This window comes from Danio rerio, chromosome 9, assembly GCF_049306965.1.
Source record: "Danio rerio strain Tuebingen ecotype United States chromosome 9, GRCz12tu, whole genome shotgun sequence".
Classification (NCBI taxonomy): domain Eukaryota; kingdom Metazoa; phylum Chordata; class Actinopteri; order Cypriniformes; family Danionidae; genus Danio; species Danio rerio.
Window position 1 is genome coordinate 57,324,332 of NC_133184.1, and position 23,169 is coordinate 57,347,500.

Sequence of the window (23,169 nt, forward strand, 5' to 3'; positions counted from 1 at the left end):
AGTGGTTCTCAAACTGTGGTACGTGTACCACTAGTGGTACGCAGGCTTCCTTCTAGTGGTACGCGGAGGAATCAAATATGTCATGTATATGCTATACACATTTTAAAATTGATCAAAAATGATGTATATAATATGCCATATAGCCTATATTTCTGAGGTAATCTGCCATGTTTTTTTTTTTTTTTTTACTTTGCAGAGTTGTAGCTGCTATATTTCAATACTACGATACTGTATTTCAATACTGCTCATTGTGGTGGTACTTGAAAAGACAATTTTTTCTGAAGTGGTACTTGATGAAAAAGGTTTGAGAACCACTGCATTACAGCATTGCTCCACTATACTGTAGTATTGACTATAGTGAACTGATCAACTCTAACATATACTGTAGTATGCTTGAGTGTATTTATTTACTACAGTAAACGGTGCTGTATATGTTGTGTTACCATAGCAACTGTAGAATCACAACAACAAATAAATTAATGTAATTCTTGTGTTACCATAGCAACTGTAGAATCAAAACAACAGATCAATTAATGTAGTTGTTGTGTTACCATAGCAACTATAGAATCACCACAACAGATCAATTAATGTAGTTGTTGTGTTACCATGGCAACTGTAGAATCACAACAACAAATAAATTAATGTAATTCTTGTGTTACCATAGCAACTATAGAATCAAAACAACAGATTCAAGTGCTTTAATCAAGTATGCTTCAAATACACTACAGAGTATTTTACTATAAATTACTTCAGTATTTTTTCCTTGAATGATTAGAAAAGCATGATCCGCTTGCAAACACACACACACACACACACACTCTCTCTCTCTCTCTCTCTCTCTCTCTCTCTCTCACACACACACACACACACACACACTTCTAGATTATCATAGATCAATCATTGTTAATATACTGATTATTGCTGTTTTTATTGTTTTATCCTAAAATGTTGATCATTAAATGTACAGTTTAGTGGGATCTATTAATATTTTTATTGTTAATAAATTAATAAATGAATAATATGATATGAGTGATATGTTATATTGAATAATAATGTAATATATTGAATAATATGATATATTATTTTTTTATTTAATTATTATATGAATATATATTTTTACTACTACTACTACAACTGTTAACTGTGTTTACTGTGTTTTTATTAAATATGTCTGTTCTTTTAATTGAATGTAAACTTTATAAGTGCTTTGGCAATACATTTGTAACATTTATTATGCCAATAAAGCAATTATTGAATTGAATTGAATTCAATTGATTAGAAAAGCTCTATTTTATCTTGTGTGTGTGTGTGTGTGTGTGTGTGTGTGTGTGTGTGTGTGTGTGTATGTGTGTGTGTGTGTGTGTGTGTGTGTGTGTGTGTGTGTGTGTGTGTGTGTGTGTGTGTGTGTGTGTGTGTGTGTGTGTGTGTGTGTGTGTGTGTGTGTGTGGGATGAGAGGGTGCTGGAGTTGGAGAGTCTCGTGAGTTTCTGCAGCTCATTCTCGAGCTCTTGTTCACATTAAACCGAAGCACATGATGATGGAGCTCGTGATCCAGCAGTCGCACTTCAGGCCAGCACAATGAATGAATGAGCTTCTGCGCTCTGCTTCTGCTCCATCTTCATCTTCAGCATTATTTTCATCTTCATTTTCTTCATCTTCTTCATCTTCTTCATCATCTTCATCATCATGGCCTCTCCGCGCCTCGAGACCTTCTGCTGCCCGAACCGCGACGGCGCCACGGAGCTGGTGGTGGGCTTCCAGCCGCTGTTCTTCGGGGTGATGTGTGTGTGCAGCGCCGCTCTGAGCTCCGGCCTGGCGCTGCTGCAGATTCTGCCCAAGCGGAGGAGCTTCAGACCGCAGGCGCACAGCAGCAGAGCCGCGTCCTCCAGCCGCATCCTCACCATCATCAGCGTCTGCGACATACTGGGCTGCACAGGTCAACACACACACACATGCACGCACGCACCTACGCACGCACACTCACACACACACACATACACACACACTCAGAGAAACACACACTTACATGCGCACACACATCATGCTTACACACAAAGACACACGCTTTTTTGCACATACAAACTCTCTCTCTCTCTCTGCTACACACCACACATGCACACAAACACGCACATTAAAACACAGCCAAATCAGAATGTAGGTCATGATGTGTGCTTCATAAGCCCATTGTTGAGTTCATCTCTGGACGTGTGTGTTGTTTAAATGAACAGTTCACCTCTAAATCTAAATGTTGACTTCATTTCATGTTGAGGACTTTTTCCCTCCAGTGGAAAGAAGAAGCTAAAAACATAAAGGGTGACACGGTGGCTCAGTGGTGTTACACTGTGGCTTCACAGCAAGCTCACTGGTTTGAGTCTCGGCAGGGTCAGTTGGTGTTTCTGTGTGGAGTTTGCATGTTCTCCCCGTGTTGGTGTGTTTCCTCCGGGTGCTCCGGTTTCCCCCACAGTCACATGCGCTACAGGGGAATTGATCAACTAAATTGACCATAGTGTATGAGTGTGTGAATGAGTGTGTATGGGTGTTTCCCAGTACTGGGTTGTGGCTGGAAGGGCATCCGCTGTGAAAAACATATGCTGGAGTAGTTGGTGGTTCATTCCGCTGTGGTGACCGCTGATAAGTAAGGGACTAAACTGAAGGAAAATGAATGAATGAAACATGATTCACAATCAATCATTTAATGCAAGTAGTGGCACTTTAAGAGTCTAAAAACACTTTCAGGTGAAACAATTAATACCTGATGATCAATTAATTCAATTCAATTCAGCTTTATTTGTATAGCGCTTTTACAATGTAGATTGTGTCAAAGCAACTTCACATAAATGGTCATAGTAACTGGAACAGTGTGGTTCAGTAACTGGAACAGTGTGGTTCAGGTTTTAGTGTTTAAGTTCAGTTCAGTTCAGTTTAGCTCAGTTCAGTGTGTGAGTTCAGTTCATGAGTGAGTTCAGGATTATTTACAGAGGCTGTGGATTATAATGTATAATGTAACTAAGGTACCATTTCTTGCACACGTTAAATGTTTCACTTCATAATTATAATAATTCATAACAAATATATATTTTTTTGACTTTCAAAGTATTGCATTATACAAATCACCAATGTCTACGTCTTCATCCAACTATTCATAAAAAATGTTAATTGGAAGCACCAAGATGTGCATACATTTTGAAAATGCACATACACTGATATAAGTCTTGTGGCCTATCCAAGTTTTAGGAAAAGTTAATAATAACTGGTCTTCTAGTTGATGATTTGGTGTCAGAAGTGTCTCTATGAAAGGCAAAACTTTGCTTATTTGAGCTCAATAAAATCTGATCATGTCTTGATTATTAATGATTTGATCAGGACAGTGCGGTCTGACTCTGCTCAGACTAAAGTCTCATCACTGAACAGAAATAATGTCCAGTATAGAATATAAAGTCCTGCTGCAGTGGAGACAGAATGAATATTGTGTTTGACTCCATCATGAGCTTGGAGGACTGCATCCATACATCTCTGACATGACTCAAATCACTGATTAATAAAGTCATCTGGAATGAAGAAGAAAGCGTTCAGCAGGATCCCAGAGATCATCAAGATTCTTTGTGTTCATCTTTAATGCCTCCTCCTTCATCTTCATGCTCAATAATGTTCATCTCTGGTGACTGGGCTGGCCAATCCTGCAGCAGCTTGACCTTCTCTGCTTTCAGGAGCTTTGATGTGGAGGCTGAAGTATGAGCAGGAGCGCTGTACTGCTGGAGAATTGTCCCTCTCCTGTGGTTTGTAATGTAATGGGCAGCACAAATGTCTTGATGCCTCAGGCTGTTGATGTTGATCATCCACTCTGCAGATCTCTCGAATACTTAATGAACCCCAAACCATGATGTCTAACTCACCAAACTTGACTGATTTCTGTGAGAATCTTGGTCCATGCTGGTTCCAGTAGGTCTTCTGCAGTATTGGTGATGATTGATGCAGATCAACAGATGATTCAGCAGAGAAATCCACCTTCTGACACTTTTACACATCAACTAGAAGTCAAGTTATTATGTGTTGCTCTTACGACTGAGATCCACCACGAGACTTCTGTCAGGTAGTCTACAAAACCTTTATAATAACAGTGTTGCACAAATCTTATTAGCATCTTTGTATGGTGAGCACAGTTTCAGCTACAACTCTTCTTCATTTTAATTATACAAGCCAAAGTAATGAACTGAACCAGCAGCAGGAGTGCATTCAGTCAAACAATGAGTAACCATGACAACCTACTGTATTAAAAAAAACAAACCAGAAACCATGACAACAGGGAGTAAACACAGAAACTAACGTAAAAGTACATGAAAACAAAACTGAGGGTGTACTCACACTAGGTACAGTCGCCTCCCCTCTCCCCTGACCAGGGGCGTAGCACCAAATTCTGGGCCCTGTACCCTCTCAATGTCAGTGGGCCCCCTACACATTTTTTTAAATTATTTGAATATAAACATGCACAAATAGTGTTTTAATCTATAATCAAATCAGATTATAATAATGACTGGTTCTTTCATTCAACACCAAATTGATGCATTTGCCCTACTTGTGCTCAATCTAATGCAATGGCATTTCAACCTTTATACCATTAAAAGGGATAAATCAAGTACATAATTTCTTATATTAGTATTACTTAATTGTTTAGATTTTTAAAAGGCACATTAACTTCTTTCACATTTACACATGGATTGATAATCGTAATAATTTGACCATAAACAGCTGAAAAAATTTATTGGAAATAAAAATTCATTCTCTGTCACAAGGGGGCGCTTTAGGAGCGCTGAAATATTACGGTTTCCCTAGTAATGACTGTACACAAATCAGCATTATATGCGACCAAGATAGTCGCAACTTCGAGCCCTGCATTAGCAGCAGCTGTCTGGAGTTGACTATGTTAACTTTATTTAGATGTAGTTTCATAACAAGCAAACTCAGTTCACCTTTTGAAAAGAAAGCAGTCATCAGCTGCTTCCCCTCATTCTGCCTCCTTTCTTTTTCCTTCCTGTCTTTCTTTTTTTGAAAGCCCGATTTGGGCTTTTTGCGCAGCATGATCAGGCTCTACTCACGGCGTTACTTGTTTGCCGCCGGCTGCCGTCTATGGGCGGACTAAACCATTTCGGGGGGGGGGTGTTATCAATATATTTTAAAATAAATAATGACATTGACATCAATTGGAGGGGCCAATTAATGCGAAGTAGGCTACAAAAAAAAAATAAAAAATTGGTGGGATTTCAAAGGGCCCTCTCCCTAGACGGGGCCCTGGGTAGTCAGGTCCACTTTTTCCCCCACTAGCACGCCCATGCCCCTGACAGCCTGCGCTCATACTGTATCTTTACACTCTGAGCCGGAGCACGCCTCCGCCATCAATGATGCGACTCTTCAGTTTAACAGAAGAGAAGTGCTCTTGCTCAGTACTGTGGAGATTGCTTTAGTTCAATGGTTTTGCATTATTTTCTTTGTTTAGGATGCAGTGACACACTCAAATAAAATGACATTCATAAACAATCATGAAGTCCTGGTGCTGCAGGAATTAAGAGGTTTGCTGAAGGTGCAGCTGTGGTTCAGTGAGGGGTTTGTGTCTTTAATAATCTACAACAGTTTGTGTTCATTGAACAGTAAGAATGATTAATAAATCCATATCAAACAGTCTCGTAAAAGTCACGTCTCGCTTTCAGTTTCGAGCTCAGGCGTGGTTTGCACTCACACACAAGCGTACCGCGCCAAAGTCCAAGTGAACCACGCTCGTGCACACTTCCTCCAACTGGGCCAGGGCCGGCCAAGTGAACCGCGCTTGAGCCCGATTCAGCGCACTCACACTTCTCCAGGAACGATCCAGGAAACGGGCCTGGGCACAGTTCAGATAGCATAGTGTGAGTATTCCCTTAAAGTGACGTCTTGTGTTCGGTTTCAGGCTCTGCCGCACTTTGCACTCACACTACTAGCGCACAGTTCAACCGAACCGCATTCCGCCACACCCTCTTCCAACCAGGCCAGGCAGAGCTGGCCAACTGAACCATGTCTGAGCCCAATTCAGAGCACTTACACTTCTCAAATGAACCAGGAAACATGCCCGGGCATGACTCAGATAGCCTAATGTGAGTGAACCCTTAAACTAAAACTAAAGATATTTCAAAATACACTATTGTTTTTAGGGGCACTGTGTAAAACATATGCAGGATCAGTTAGGGGTTCATTCTGCTGTGGCGACCTCTGATCAATAAAGGGAGTAAGGCAGAGAATGAATGAATGAATGAATGAATGAATCAATGAATGAATGAATGAATGAACGAATGAATGAAGGAATCAATGAATGAATGAATGAATCAATCAATCAATGAATCAATGAATCAATGAATCAATGAATGAATGAATGAATGAATGAAGGAATCAATGAATGAATGAATGAATGAATAAATGAATGAATGTCTTATTTTTAGCTGTTTGGGATGCAGTGACACAGTCAGATCTTCTGCAGAACAGATCCAGCACTGTTAACGCTCATAAACAATCATGAAGTCCTGGTGCTGCAGGTATTAGGAGGTTTGCTGTAGGTGCAGCTGTTGTGTAGTGAGGGGTTTGCGTCTTTAATAAACTATGACAGTTTGCGTTTATTGAACAGTAAGAATGATTAATAAATCCATATCAAACAGTCTCTTAAAGTGACGTCGAGTCTTCACTTTGGCCTCAGGTGCATTTTGCACATCAAGTGCAACAGCCGGCAGCTCGCTCTCTGCAACTCTCACATGGTCGCCCACTGAAGCTAAACAGGCCTGCTCCTGGTCAGTACCTGGATGGGAGACCACATGGGGAAGCTGGGTTGCTGCCGGAAGTGGTGTTAGTGAGGCCAGCAGGGGGTGCTCAACCTGTGGTCTGTGTGGGTCCTAATGCCCCAGTATAGTGACGGGGACTCTATAGCACTGTCTCAGTGAGCTCAGTGAGACGTTACACCGTGGTCCTGACTCTCTGTGGTTATTAATAATCCCAGGATGTCCTTGGAAAAAGAGTAGGGGTTTCACCCTATTATCCTGGACAAATCTGCCCACTGTTCTCTGTCCATCATGGCCTCCTAACCCTCGTCATATCATAATTGGCTTCATCACTCTGTCTCCTCTCCACCAATCAGCTGGTGTGTGGTGTGTGGTCTGGCGTCGTTGCATCATCCAGGTGGATGCTGCACACTGGTGGTGGATGAGAAGATTCCCCCCATTGTGTAACTCTTCCAAATGATCCGACTTAGGGTTTTTTCAAAACTGACCTAAACGTCCCATTGACTTAACATTGGACCAAACTTTGTGACCTCATAACTTTGCGCCTGTCTGTCATACAGACTTAATGTTGGGCTCATTTAACTCAGACTACCAATCTGCCAATCACTGATGACCTTTCCACTTACTAGCCACACCCTAGCAACCACTTACGCCACCTTAGCAACTGTCTAATAAACTTCCATTGTAAAAAAACTGCCATTGACTTTACATTGAACATCCTAACAACATACCAATTCATACTAGAACCATGTTAATAACATGCTAATTCTTGCTAGAAACATGCTAGCATAATGCTAATTCATACTATAAACATGCTAATTTTTGTCAGCAACTGCCTAGCAACCATTCAGAACACCTTAGCAACAACCTAACGACACCTTAGTAACTACCTAGAACACCCTAACAACCACTTAACAACAACTTAGCAACCACCTTGAACACCCTAGCAACCAGCTAGAACATCCTGCCAACCAATCAGAACACCTTATCAACTGCCTAGAAATGCCTTAGCAAGAAACATGCCAATCTACACTAGAAACATGCTCACATATATGTAGTTCACTTTTTAATAAACTACTTCAATCATTTACACTGCTTCAAACTTTGAGACGAGGCTTTCTCATGCCACCGTCTACGAACTTTACTTTTCTAGTTGTTAGTGGTATTAAGCTTAAAACACAGTTTAAAAGCTTAGATATCAACATACAATAATATTATATAATTATATAATATTCTTGACTAAAACTAAAAGAAATAAAATTTTCTGCACAATAAAATACAGGAAATGCTGTAAAAAAATCTCCTTATTCTGTTAAATATCACTTATATTACTCAGATATTTGAAAAATAATAACTAGTTCACAGGAGAGTGAATACGTTTGCCTTCAACTGTATATATTCATAATCAGGGAGTAAAACATGCCCTATATCAGGGGTGTCAAACTCATTTTAGCTCAGGGGCCACTTCTGTCTTGTGAAAATCTGTTCACAAGTGGGCTGGACTGGCAAAATCAAGGTATAAGTAACGTGACGTATTTGTAGAGCTCATGGGGGGGTTATTGCGCGATGTATTTGAAGAGGTTGTGGTGGTGGGGGGGGGGTTTCGCGGCAATGTATGCGAAGACAGGTGGGGAAAGAGATCGGTAAGCGACATATTTGCGGGGGGTGGGAGGGGGTTAGAGACGCATGATTTCCGGGAGATTATCATTTGTTTGCGGGCATCTGGGAATCTCTATGCATATGCTCAGGGCCGGCGCGTCCATAGAGGCGACCTAGGCGGCCGCCTAGGGCGGCAGTATAGAGAGTGCGGCGTCTGCGACACATCCCTTACCACCTGCGTCCTCAGTTATGTCCGCGACACCTCCCTCACCACCCGCGTCCTCAGATATATTCGCTTATAGACGATAGAATAGAGAGGGCGGCGTCAGCGACACCTCCATCAGCACCCGCGTGTCTTCAGTTAACTTATATCCGCGCATAGGGCGGCAGAATTGAGGTCCGCGACACCCGCGCATCCTCAGTTTTATCTGCACATAGGGCGGCAGAATAAAGAGCGTAGCGTCCGCGACACCTTCCTCCCTCCCTCAGCACTTGCGCGTCCTCAGTTATATCCGCGCATAGGGCAGCAGAATAAAGAGCGCAGCGTCCGCGACACCTCCCTCCCTCAGCACCCGCGCGTCCATAGTTATATCCACACATAGGGCGGCAGAATAAAAAGGGCGGTGTCCTCCAGTCCGCGACACCTCCCTCTCTCCCTCAGCACCTGCATGTCCTCAGTTATATCCGCGCATAGAGCGCAGGAAAAGAGGACCACGACACCTCGCTTCATTTTCATAACCGGTCACTTTCGTTTTCACATTGGGGTTGAGGGCGGCGTGATCGTCCTCTGCCTAGAGCGGCAGTTCAGCTTGCTCCGGCCCTGCATATGCTGGAGACTCCCGGAACTTCCAGTAGACTTGGGATGTCTGCTGAACTATATCTGGGAGTCTCATGCAGCACTTTAAGTGAGGTTGCATGATTTATTTGACTCCTGATACCTGGCATCTTTCAGCTTTCACCAGCGCTTCAATATCAGGCGTCACATCCTGAGTGGCGGTCAACTTCAGGATGTCATTCAAGTGCTTATGCGTGAGCTTTATGAGCATATAGGATTACAAACAAAGCGGCTATGTTGTATGAATTCGTACAATCTCATTCGTACAATTTAGTACTATTTGCTTGTCCACCAATGACGGTTGGGTTTAGGGGTGTGGTTGGGTGCCACGCCTCATTTTTCAAATGGTACATTTTCATACGACTGAACTTGTGCAAATTTAAAATAGTTACGTTTCCTCATGAGATCACCTCAGTGTGGTATGACGGTATCGCTGAGGTCTTTCTCTCTGAGAAGGCTGTCAAACTGACACTCAGGGCCGGCGCGTCCATTGAAGCGACCTAGGCGGCCGCCTAGGGCGGCAGTATAGAGAGGGCGACGTACGCGATACCTCCCTTACCACCCGCATCCTCAGTTTAGTTCGCGACACCTGCCTCACCACCCGCGTCCTCAGATATATTCGTGCATAGATGACAGAATAGAGAGGGCGGCGTTAGTGACACCTCCATCAGCACCCGTGTGTCTTCAGTTATATCCGCGCAGAGGGCGGCAGAATAGAGAGCGCAGTGTCTGCGACACCTCCGTCCCATCCTCAGCACCCGCGTGTCCTCAGTTATATCCGCACATAGGGCGGCAGAATAGAGGTCCGCGACACTTCACTTCATTTTCAGAACCGGTCACTTTTGTTTTCACATTGGGGTTGAGGGCGGCATGATTGTCCTCTCCCTAGAGCGGCAGTTCAGCTTGCTCCGGCCCTGCTGACGCTGATTCCGTCTTCTGGATTGGATGAAATAACAGTGTGCTACTGCGCCATCCAGTGGACTCAACTGGAACAGCAGTGTCTTCTATTGAATTATTGCAGCTCAGTTTTATACTTTACAGAATCATCTCGCGGGATGCATTAAATTTGTTTGCGGGCCTGATCCAGCCCGCGGGCCGTACGTTTGACACCTTTGCCCTAAATGGTGTACTGTAAACATTAGTCATATGCTAATAATGACAACTGCTAATGATAACTGCATTACACATGTAAATCCCACATTTAGACAGAGCCTGTATTCTCAGCTGTATTTGTGTTTTTGCACGTCAGTCGTCCTGAACTCTCAGTGAAATAACAGAATGTTCTGCTGATATTTAATACGTGTAAAACCACACATGTTATTTCCAGAGTGTTTGCTTCATCAGAGAACATACAGACCATTGTTCAAGCAGATCTGATGAGGACTCCAGAAAACTAGGACAGATTCCTCACACACCGTTACAGTGCTATTAAACACTGCTAACATCTGGGGGAAATTGTTAAGGGTCATTCACAGCAAATATGATAACTCTAAATAAGTCAGAATCATTCAGATTTATTTTATTTTATTTTATTTTTTTCAAATATTTCCCAAATGATGTTGGACAGATTCAGAAATTTCTCAGTATTTCCTCTAATATTTGTTCTTCTGGAGAAAGTCATATTTGTTTTATTTCAGCTTGAATAAAAGCAGTTCTTAATTGTTTTAAAGCCATTTTAAGGTCAATATTATTCACCCCTTCAGCAATATTAGTTTCAGATTGTCATCAAGTACCACCTCAGAAAAAAAATGGTCTGTCCTAGTACCACTATAATGAGCAGTATTAAAATACAGTAGCGTAGTAAGCCCAGAAAGGCAGCTAAAGCTCTGTACAGTTCAAAAACCAGGCAGATTAATTCCCATTATTAAGAATATTTATTATTGTCAGCCACTTTAAGCATTATAAATAGTTTAAACGTTAACACTGTACTGTTCTTATATGTAAGAAATAAAATAAAAAAGAAAAACTTCAACATTTACATTAAAATTTGCTTTTAAAAGTTAAAAATGAGGAACAAAAACTCCTGTACTTAAATGTAAAGTATTAATATATATTAGCCTATTTATCAAAACCTGTAAATATGGGCTATATGTCATCATATTCATATATACATTATTTTTGATACTTTTTTAAATATATCTTGCATGTACATATGATTTCTCCGCGTACCACTAAAAGGACGCCCGCGTACCACTAGTGGTACAAGTACCACAGTTTGAGAACCACTGGTCTACAGAACAGACTATTATGTCTATAAATGTGTTATAAAATCTCTCAGTTAAACAGAAATTGGGGACAAATATATACGTTTACAGTTCTCAAACCATTTTATTTCAAAACTTAAACAGTTTTAATCGGTTAGCATGTGTTGTGACGTGTGTGTTGGTGAATGTGCGCAGGGATCATCATCCGCTCCTCGCTGTGGATCGGTTTGCCAAACCTCGTCTCGGAGATCTCAGATGGAAACAGCAGCTCGGTGTGGCCGCAGGTCTTCTGTGTTGGCAGCGCGGTGAGACACACACACACACACACACACATACACACACACACACACACACACAATCAAATAAAATCAAGCCTTTATTTGTCACATACACTTTCGTATAGTGAAATTGAAATTGGGAGAAAAACACAGCCCGATCTTGGCATAAGCACACCGGCAAGACACAACATTGACACAGGGGATTGGCACAGGGGATATGGAAACAATCCGATGAGTGCGGGCAGCCAACTGGTCCAGCAGCCATGGAGGTGCCAGTCGCAGTCCTGCCCACGGCCCTTGTGGGTAAAAGCACATGAAGGCATTTGGATGAGTGGATCGGTGGTGAATGTTTATCTGTAGATATGTTTTGTGTGTGTGTGTGTGTGTGTGTGTGTGTGTGTGTGTGTTAGCCTGTATAGTCCAACAGGTGTCCTTGGCAGGAAGCAGGAATTTCAGAGCGTCTCCTTATCTCGTTATCCGGGGACTCCAACTTGTGGTCAATATCTGCCAGTTTCACAGATATCTAATGTCCATCACTCGTCTCCCGGCATTCAGAGATCAGTTGATCAAATCCATAATTCCTTTTTCGTTTGGATAGCAGGACAAGAAGAGCTTCAGAGATAAAATAAGATGAGACAGATGAGAAGAGCCAGCAAGGAGAGATATGGGACGGAGCGGGAGGAAGAGCGACCGCCTTCGCCGAGAGCCAAAGAGAGAAACAGCAGCAGAGTGTTTGATGTGTAGACACAAACAAAATCAAAAATGGCGGTCAGTTTAGTAGCTAATTCATAAGAATTTATGCGAAGTCTTATGAATATGTAACTTTACCCCTAAACCCAGCTGCCATTGGGGGATGAGCGAATCGTACTAACTTGTATGAATAAAATTGTAAAAATGCATACGGATTAGACACTTGATCAAAGCAGCAATAGCAATGGCTGTGAGCAGTGTTGGGCAAGCTTCTTGGAAAATGTAGTGAGCTAAGATATTAGCTACTCTACTTAAAATGTAGCTTAACTACCCTAAAAGCTATCCCCTGGGAAATGTAGCAAGTTAAGCTAAAAGCTACAAGGCAAAAGTAGCTTAGCTACATCCAAGCTATTTTTGCATTTTTTATTTTGAAATCGAAGCAACTTAAATCCAAGTCAATCATTGATCTTAGTGATCAATAAAACTGTCAATGAAACATCTGAGGCAGAATAGTTCAGTTCAGTTATTTACTGTAAACAGTATGCTGTACTAAACAGAAACACAATATAGTATAACAGCTAAAACAAAACTCCAATAAAAGCAGGTCTTACACATTTAAAATACTATAGTAAAGGGATTTTTTTGGAATATATATATATATATATATATAAGTTATTAAGTTATTGCATCTTAACATGTACTTCTCGAGGTATGGTCAGGAGGAATCCTGCTTCAGAAATAACTCCTCTACCTCAGTCAACTTTCCACAACCCAGGCTCATTCTGAAAACGTAGTCCAGCGGACGTTTCTGGAGACCGTGAAATACGTCCCGGGAGGTACGTATTTGTTTAGTTTTTGTTTTCGCGAATCCGCGAGAGGCTGCTTTGTGCGCTTTTTCGTATCTCGAACATCTCTCGTGAGTGCCGTTCGCGCCCGCGCTGTTCTCGCGTCAACCCACCAGAGGCCACTGTCTGACCGACCGAATAATTGACTGCGCGACCGGCCAATCGGCTGACCCACTCTCCTCCTTCCCTGAACCCAACCAGTTTTACAGATTGCCCCGCCCACCTGCTCAATTCCCAAAACCCGAGCAACAATTTAAGCCTAGTTCACACTACAAGATTTTAAACATTAGCAGATCGCTGTGCCGTTCACACTACATGACTTGACTTTGTGTCTTTTGATCTCTGTGGTGTTCACACTACGCAACACTCTGTGAATGATCCACAAGAGGGGGGTCACACACTACATGATCTGACAACATCTCATTCCCCATCAGCTCATTCAAGCTACCAAACCACAGCCAATAAAATTTTGAGGGAGGAGTCGTCAGAAAAAGCTGAACACTATTGGCTGCTTGTGTGCTGATTACATCACTGACAGCTTTTCAGGCTTTGGAGAAAGCATTTAAAAACATCGTCAAATCAGCTGATTTATCAGCGGATTAATCACTCAGCTGCAGGCTCCAGTGGATAGATACACAGAGAGTTTTTAATTTTTGTAATTTTTTAACTCTTTGAAATAAAACTAACATATTTATAACACCCTGCTGTTTTCTAACTATCAGTGTATTTCTTTCTGACATTGTTATTTTTTTTATTACAAAACAGTAAAGAACTGAGCATTTCTGCCTTAAATTACCATATTGGTCAAAATGACTGCATGCATGTCTGATACTTTTCGCTGTGACTTTAAATATGTGTGCATTTTCTTGCCTGGCAACTTCCTGCTAACATAAACAAAACTTTCTGATGGCAAAAACATCAATTCACTTCAGATATCTTTCAAAACAGCAGATTCTGTGCTGTTAAAGTGAAAATGAAAGCCAAGACCTTTAAGTGTTTTAGTATCTTAACTACATATTTATAGGCTGTATTACAAAAAAAGATGATATTTTTAGGGTAATGGTGTCATTAAATATGATGCCAGACATTCAAAGCTTAATTTTAATATCTCAATAATAGCTTTGAATGTAAATATGTTGTGACAATATGGCGTTTTATATGAGAACGGTCAGAATGAGCAGTATGGTAATTCTAATAGTTACAGAATTCATGTTCCACTGTTAATATAGGCTACTCTCATGTCTGTGCTAATGCAGAATGAAGCGAGTGCACCGATGCCCATTCTGACCAATCACAGATGTTTCTGCTGAGCTCCTGAACACACAGGCATTCAGCTCATGCTGATCTGCTCTCTCATTGGCTGCAGCTCGTCACTACATCTGACCACACGTGGGGTTGAGTCGGCCGACTGCTCTGGAATATTTAGCATGCTGAATGTTGGATTTCCGTCTGCGAGGTGTCGGCAACGCGTCAGCGAGCCTCGTTGATGCGTTGTTCAGTAGTTCACACATAAAGAGCGGCGAGCGCCGAGCACCCGCAGATTTCGTCCCGATCACAGCCTGATCTGTCGGCGAGCTCGTTAACTTCCAAATCGGGCTCAAATCAGACTTAAAATCCTCTAGTGTGCACTAGGCATTAGAAAAGCCGTCTAGAAAAAGAAAAGCCCTCGTCTGTTTTTTTTTTTTACCACGTTTTCGGATTTCACCACATTCTCACCCTGTTATGAACTCGTTTGCTTTATTTTTCGGATTCTTTTTTTTGTCTTACTTGGTTTCTGGAACTGCTCTTCCCCGGACTCGAACCCAGACGCCTTTGTCAACTCCTCCTCTCTGCATCTGAAGTCCACCGATGCACACGATGAGCTGACCGGACAAACTGACTGCAGCGGGAAAGCCCTCCACACGGAGGTAAGCGGTCATCCGGCAAGCGCGAAAGGGAACGGCGTCACACCGTCACACCTTCCGGGACGTATTTCGCAGTCTCCAGAAGCGTCCACGGGACTACATTTTCAGAATGAGCTTGGGTTGTCTTTCCATCAAGCAAGTTTCGGTTGGCGACATGGCCAACCAGAGGTGGCAGTAACGCACCAAAAAGTTTGTTGTCGAACACCATAAAACAGGAAGAAGAAGAATTCCTCATTCTAGACATCATGTGGATTTACTTTCCTTGCAAATCCTATTTTGTGGCGATGTTTATAGGCGTTACTATGGAGACATGTTAATACAAGCCCGTCAATCAATTTGGTGGGCGGAGAAAACTGCACTCCTACATCACATTTCAGCCTAAAATCACTGGGATTTAGATCCTACTTTAACATCAGGACATTTAAAAATAGAGACTTGCTGTGTTTCTATCACTCCAATATTACTGTGGACACTATACTCCACACGTTTCTGTCCAAACAGCTTACAGAAGAGGATTTCCATCATAGGTGCTCTTTAAACATGCCAATAATGTACTTGCATTGCAGTATGATTAATACACTCTTACTGTGTGTTGTTGTGCAGATGTGGATACAGCTGTTCTTTAGCGCCTCCTTCTGGTGGACTTTCTGCTACGCCGTCGACGTCTTCCTGGTGGTCAAGAGATCTGCAGGCATCAGGTCCGTCTACTGTGTCGCTTTCTGATTGGTCCACTGCTTTGGATCTGACATTGATGCGCAGCGCTGCATGTAAAAATAGAAATTATTGACACGGCAGCTTAAAAAATGAGGCCGTTTCTTCATGCAGAATAGATCTGAGTATTGAGATTAAATTGATCTGCTTTATTTTGGAGGTTTAGTGAAGAATCATTTTTGACCTGAAAGATGAATGGTGTATGCAGAATTATAAGACAACAGGAGGGTTTTAAAGATAAAGGCCTACAGAAGTATTTTTTAGAGTTTTTAGAGTTGTTTTAAACATGTGTATCTGGACTTATTATTTATTTTCTGCTCCAGCACCATCATCCTCTACCACATGATCACGTGGGGTTTGACATTGCTGCTGTGTGTGGAAGGAGTCGCCATGCTTTACTACCCGTCCATCTCCAGGTAAACACTGACCTAAATCAACGGACATGCAGAAGTAAATGTGTGGAAAGTGTGCGGAAATAAACTATTTTACTATTGGATGCAAACAATGTGCTAAACCGTGCTACAGAGGTGCTAAAACATGCTAGCAACAATGCTAGACCATGTTAAAAACATGGTAAATCCTGCTAATGGGCTAAACCAGAAGCAATATACCATAAACAATGTGGTAAATCAAGTTATCAACATGCTAAACCATGTTAGAAACAATGTTGAATCATATAATAAACATGTTAAAAATGTCAGCAAAGAGCTAAATCGTGCTAGAAACATGCCTAAATATGCAAAATCATGCAAACAACATGCTAGAAATGTCTTAAATCAGAACATGCTTATACATGTAACCAATGTGTTTAAAATGCTAGCAATGATGTTAAAACATGTTAAAATGTTACAATGACAGCAATGGGCTAAATCATGCTAGAAAGATGCTAACCATGCACAATCATGCCAACAACATGCTAGAAACGTGTTAAATCAAGTAAACAACATGCTTATAAACATTATCAATGTGGTAAAACATGCTAGCAACAATGTTGAATCATGTCATAAACATTCTAATACATCAGCAATGGGCTAAATCATGTTAGAAACAATTCACATGCTAACACATGTTAGCAATGTGTAAAAACAATGCTAGCAACATTGTTAAAACATGTTAAAATGACAGCAATGGGCTAAATCGTGCTAGAAAGATGCTAACCATGCACAATCATGCAAACAACATGCTAGAAATGTGTTAAATCAAGTAAAAAACATGGCAATAAATATTAACAATGTGTTAAAACATGCTAGCAACAATGTTGAATCATGTCATAAACATGCTAAAACATCAGCAATGGGCTAAATCATGTTAGAAAACGCTAAGCATAAAACATGCCAACATGCTGTAAACGTGTTAAATTAAGCTATCAACATGCTAGTACTCGTTAGCAATGTGTTAAAACATGCTAGCAACAATGTTAAAACATGTTGAAATGACAGAATGGGTTAAATCATGCTAGAAACATGCTAACCATGCAAAATCATGCGAACATTCTACCCTGCTGAAAAATCCGGCTTAAACCAGCCTAGGCTGGTTAGCTGGTTTTAGCTGGTCGACCAGCCTGGTTTTAGAGGGGATTTGGCCATTTCCAGGCTGGTTTCCAGCCATTTCCAGCCTGGTCTTAGCTGGTCAGGCTGGAAAATGACCAGCCTAATCCAGCTAAAACCAGCCTGGTTTAAGCTGGATATAGCTGGTTTTGGCTGGACTCCCAGCTTGGCTAGGCTGGTCAAGCTGGTTTTAGCTGATCATCTTCCAACCTGACCAGCTAAGACCAGGCTGGAAATGGCTGGAAACCAGCCTGGAAGTGGCCAAAACCCCTCTAAAACCAGCCTGGTCAACCAGCTAAAACCAGCCAACCAGCCTAGGCTGGTTTAAGCTGGATTTTTTTCTGCAGGGTAGAAATGTGTTAAATTAAGTTTTTGACATGCTAATAAACATTAACGATGTGTTAAGCAATGTGTGAAGTGAAGTTGTTTCTGTGCTTGTGTGTTTGTCCTGTGAGTTGTGAGAACGGTCTTCAACATGCCATTCCTCATTACGTCACCACATACGCTCCAATGCTGCTGGTGCTGGCGGTCAATCCAGTACTCTTCACCAGGACCGTATCCGCCGGTGAGTGTGCTGGTCAGGTGTGCATGTTGTCAGTGTGGGTGTGTGTTCACGCTTCTGTCAGTCTATGTCGCTCCTGTCGCCGTTCATCTGAAACTCCACATCTATAATCCTCTGAGTCTATGCTGACATCATCTTCAGCAGCTCAAACACTCTAATGGCTAATGGACAGACGGCTGCTTCTCACTCAGGGCTCTGTTTATGCTAATGAGGGAGAGATGGGCACTAGTGGGCGGGGCTTTCCCCCTCTGATGACATGTACAAAGAGAGAATGTCAATCAAAGTGTTTCATTCATCAAGTCTGATTAGAACAAACACAATTAACTCATGTTGACCATTAGAGGCTGGAGATATTCACACACTGCTGACACACAACTGGGTTTACACCCTGCATAAAAGTGATTCCTGCATAACAGGCCCTCTTTAAAGTGAGAAAAACAGCAAAGATTACTGTGCTATTATCATTACTATTATTCATGGCAAAACGACTCATTCTGCTTATTACACGGCTGTCTGGAATACTTGATTCTGATGGGTCAGTTACAACCTTCCATATATGTTATTCTCAAATAACCACTGATTAAACTAATGACAGGCTCATCCAGGTACTACCAATCATCTTGAATCATAGTGTGTGTGTATACATACTCACTAATAAATGAACAAAAAAAGGATAATGGTCACAGCCAGTTGTTCTCACACAATAAAGCACTACAGGTTCATCAGTAGCTGTTAAACTGAACGGGTTTATTCTGCGATAACAACTGGCTGGATGTGCATTATCCTGAATATTGCACGGCTGCTCAATAGTATCTGGATGCAGCCTTCATGATGATGCAAGCTGAGACTGCATCACTCAGCGATGCAATGTCAGGCACAATGCACTCAATCGTGTGAGTGATGTCACTGTGATGGGTAGGGTTAGGGGCGGGGTTAGGTGAGCGCATTAAAAAGCATTGGATGCAGCTCAGATTGCACTGCGCCAGGTCTGCATCCAGACCCCTCTCCGGCTGCTGGCCACAAAACTTAACTATTAGACACAAAACATTGATCTGAACTGTAATAATTGACTTGCTCTTTAATTAACTTTGGCTGTGGTCAGGGCTGGATTTTATTAAGGGCTAGGTAGGGCTCACGGGAGAAGGGGGCTCTTGATTGGCTGAAGACTTAATTTGCTAAACTGGGGCTCAGAGTGGCTGTAGCGCAATGAAAACAAAATCTTTGTTGCAGCGAATTATAAACACAACACTGACGACCCGTATCTCTGAACAATTCCTCTTCTTCCACTTGTTTTGGCAACACAACGTGTCGTCTCTCTGTTGTCTAAATACTGTAACAGCTAAAACAGTCTTCAAAGCTATCATGCATATTAATGAAGTTGCACCTCTTACACAATAGAGCGCGCTGATTGGTTTGAACTAAGTCATACTCATGAATTAATGGTGCACACTCAGAGACGTAATAAGGCACCAACACGCTGTACAGACTCTACATGCTGAAATACACACAAGGATCTAATCGCTGTGACGCAGCTTCAAAAATTAGTTTCAAACCAGAACAAATTTGCTCTAAATAATGCATAAACAACCAATTTTCCCTTGTTAGTGTAATATATGTGTCCTAATAGTGTTTATAGCAGCGTGGGACACATATACGACTGTCAACATCTCAAAACGTGTTCTGGTGTTTCGTGACCCTTTAATGTGTACACCTTCCCCACCCCCAACCTCAAACCTCAGTGACATCACTTATAGAAGAAGTGCTTCCTGGAGCTCAGCTCTGCCCATGCGGCTCTGCAGTGAGTACCACTTGTGCCTGTAGAATACATGCATATACTGTACTTGTTTTACATGTTAAAATGTTCAAAATCCAAAAATGCCATTATCGACTGATAATTTTCTACGGTCAAGTATTTGGCCCTACTGAAAAATCCAGCTTAAACCAGCCTAGGCTGGTTGGCTGGTTTTAGCTGGTCGACCAGGCTGGTTTTAGAGGGGTTTTGGCCATTATCAGGCTGGTTTCCAGCCATTTCCAGCCTGGTCTTAGCTGGTCAGGCTGGAAAATGACCAGCCAAATCCAGCTAAAACCAGCTTGAAAAGCCTGGTTTAAGCTGGGTATAGCTGGTTTTGGCTGGACTCCCAGCTTGGCTAGGCTGGTCAAGCTGGTTTTAGCTGATCATCTCCCAGCCTGACCAGCTAAGATCAGGCTGGAAATGGCTGGAAACCGGCCTGGAAGTGGCCAAAACCCCTCAAAAACCAGCCTGGTCGACCAGCTAAAACCAGCCAACCAGCCTAGGCTGGTTTAAGCTGGATTTTTCAGTAGGGGGTGCATGCTAAGTTTCTACAATGAAAATAGTTTTTTTTAAAAGCCAGAGAAAAAAAGTGGATAACACTTTATAATAACTACACACTATAAATCATCTATTAAGCATTAGCAAATAGTGAATTCATTATCAGTTAAGCATTAACTCTACATTAATGTCATGTGAGTACTATTCATTAACACTTATTAATGTAGAGTTTGTGCTTAACAGATAATAAATTCACTATTTGCTAATGCTTAATAAATTATTTATAGTGTGTAGTTATTATAAAGTGTTACTGTGCACTTTAATTACCTGGATGATGCACTTATTCAGCCGGTATGAAGTGTGTAATGATGGACACTTCACACACTCAACGACCGCAGGTTTACTCACGTAGCGGAAGAGGTGGAGCTATGGGGCGCACATGTTAGATCACTTTATTTTGGATGGTGAAAGCAAAATTCTCTCACGAGAGTGATTATAGCGCCTCCCGATGGTGAATGCGGTTATACTCATGGCAGGTATTATTTGGTAGTTTGGTCAATTAATACATTAATTTGGCAACCGTCAAACGTCATCAGGGTAATGGTTCAAATTTCCACTTAGTAAAAGAAAACATTAGTGCTCCATTTGGGACGACACTACATACATATATGATGCTGTTGAGTGTGTAAGTGCATAAGTGTATAGTGTGCTATTTGGGACACCGTTAGCCATCTGCTTTGGTTTGAATGAATGGTTTGGTGGAATGAATTGCTCATCAACTCTCTGAAGTCCTCCACCAAAGCTGTGATGTGGTCCTGCTGATGTGGTGTGTGTTTGTGTTTTTCTGCAGTGACGTCTCTGCTCAAGGGTCAGCAGGGCATTTACACGGAGAACGAGAGGAGACTCGGCTCTGAGATCAAAATACGCTTCTTCAAGATCATGCTGGTGTTCTTCATTTGGTAAGAGGAGATTCAGATCCATCTATTTTAACATGTCCAACATAGATGTGAAGCTTACTTCAAAAATACACGATTTTTACTAATGGATGCCAACAATGTGCTGAACCATGCTACCGATATGCTAAAACATGCTAGAAATAATGCTACACAATGGTAAAAACATGGTATATCATGCCAGTGGGCTAAATCAGAAGAAATATAGCATGAACAATGTGGTAAACCATGCTAGAAATGTTTTAGATCAAGTTATCAACATGCTAAAGCATGTTAATGTGCTAAAACATGCTAGGCTAAATCTTGTTGGAAACATTTTTAAATGCCAGCAATGGGTTAAATCTTTAATCTGGGTTAAGAGAAACATGTTAACAGTGCAAAATCATGTCAACAACATGCTAGAAGTGTTTTTAATGAAGTTATGTGTTAAAACATGTCAATGTGCTAAAACATGCTAGAAACAACGTTAAATCATGTTATAAACGTTTAAGTGTCAGCAATGGGCTAAATCATGCTATAAATATGCTAACTATGCAAAACCATGCAAACAACATGCTGGAAATGTGTTAAATCAAGTAAACAACATGCTACTAATTATGTTTATTCATGTTATAAACATTTTAAAATGTCAGCAATGGACTAAATCATGCTGGAAACATGCAAAATTAATTAAACAACATGCTAGAAATGTGTTAAATCAATGTTAACAATGTGGTAAAATATGCTAGCAACAATGTTAAGTCATGCTAGAAACATGCTAACCATGCAAAACCATGCAAACAACATGCTAGAACTGTGTTAAATCAAGTAAACAACATGCTACTAATAATGTTTAATCATGTTATAAACATTTTAAAATGTCAGCAATGGACTAAATCATACAAAATTAATTAAACAACATGCTAGAAATGTTAAATCAATGGTTACAATGTGCTAAAATATCCTAGCAACAATGTTAAGTCATGCTAGAAACATGCCAACCATGCAAAGTCATACAGACAACATGCTAGAACTGTGTTAAATCATTTTGGAAACATGCTAAAACATCAGCAATAGAGTAAACCATGCTAGAAACATGCAAAATCATGCCTACAACATGCTAAAATGTGTTAAATCAAGTAAACAACATGCTAAATGTTTACAATGTGTAAAACATGCTAGCAACAATGTTAAGTCATGCTATAGAAACATGCTAACCATGCAAAGTCATACAGACAACATGCTAGAACTGTGTTAAGTCATTTTGGAAACATGCTAAAACAGGCCACGCTAACAATGTCTGTAAATGTGTTCTGTCATTAGCTGGCTGCCCAACATCATCAACGAGAGTCTGCTGTTTTATCTGGAGATGCAGGACGATGTTAAATCCAGCGATCTGAAGAACATTCGCAACGCTGCGCTAATCACATGGTTCATCATGGTGAGAAATGTTTTTACAGTGTCTACTGTATTTTTACCTGTAAAGTTCTGGCGACCACAGCTGCTGATTTTTCACCATAAATGTTACAAATTTATTTTACAGTGATGAAATACAGTAGTTTACCATGAAATAGGGATGTAACGGTATCAGAATTTCACGGTACGGTAATACCTCGGTATGAATGTCACGGTACGGTATTTATTGAATCATTTACAGGAAAAAACAAAACTTATGAAAATATTTCAAAAAAGTGCCAAAAGTGTCAATGACATACAAATTAGCCATCTATCTGTAAGCTTTGAAACAGGAACTTCAATTTTAATTAAAAAAAATATTAAACCATGTAAAAAAAATTAAGTTTCAATTTAGTAGTGTTGAAAACTCCTCACATTCAACATTTAATCACTCACTCACTTAGATAGAGATGGGTTTAAAGGAAAATTATCATATAACTATAATCTGGTAAAAGCTGGTATCTCTGGGTATTTACAATGTCCCCTGCAACAGAAAAAACCCTCTCATTTGGGACTGAGGATTC

At 41.1% G+C, this 23,169-nt stretch overlaps 1 protein-coding gene across 1 annotated transcript in view; it reads left to right on the top strand.

Moving 5' to 3' along the window:
* Window positions 1-1,541: 1,541 nt before the first annotated feature.
* Window positions 1,542-23,169, top strand: part of gpr143 (G protein-coupled receptor 143) — a 35,113-nt gene continuing 13,485 nt past the window's right edge. The window contains exons 1-7 of the mRNA NM_200822.2: window positions 1,542-1,935; window positions 11,627-11,736; window positions 15,752-15,846; window positions 16,183-16,275; window positions 17,862-17,971; window positions 21,109-21,217; window positions 22,514-22,631. Coding sequence (NP_957116.2) covers window positions 1,686-1,935; window positions 11,627-11,736; window positions 15,752-15,846; window positions 16,183-16,275; window positions 17,862-17,971; window positions 21,109-21,217; window positions 22,514-22,631 — 885 coding nt within the window. The 5' untranslated portion in view covers window positions 1,542-1,685. The remainder of the gene's footprint in view (window positions 1,936-11,626; window positions 11,737-15,751; window positions 15,847-16,182; window positions 16,276-17,861; window positions 17,972-21,108; window positions 21,218-22,513; window positions 22,632-23,169) is intronic.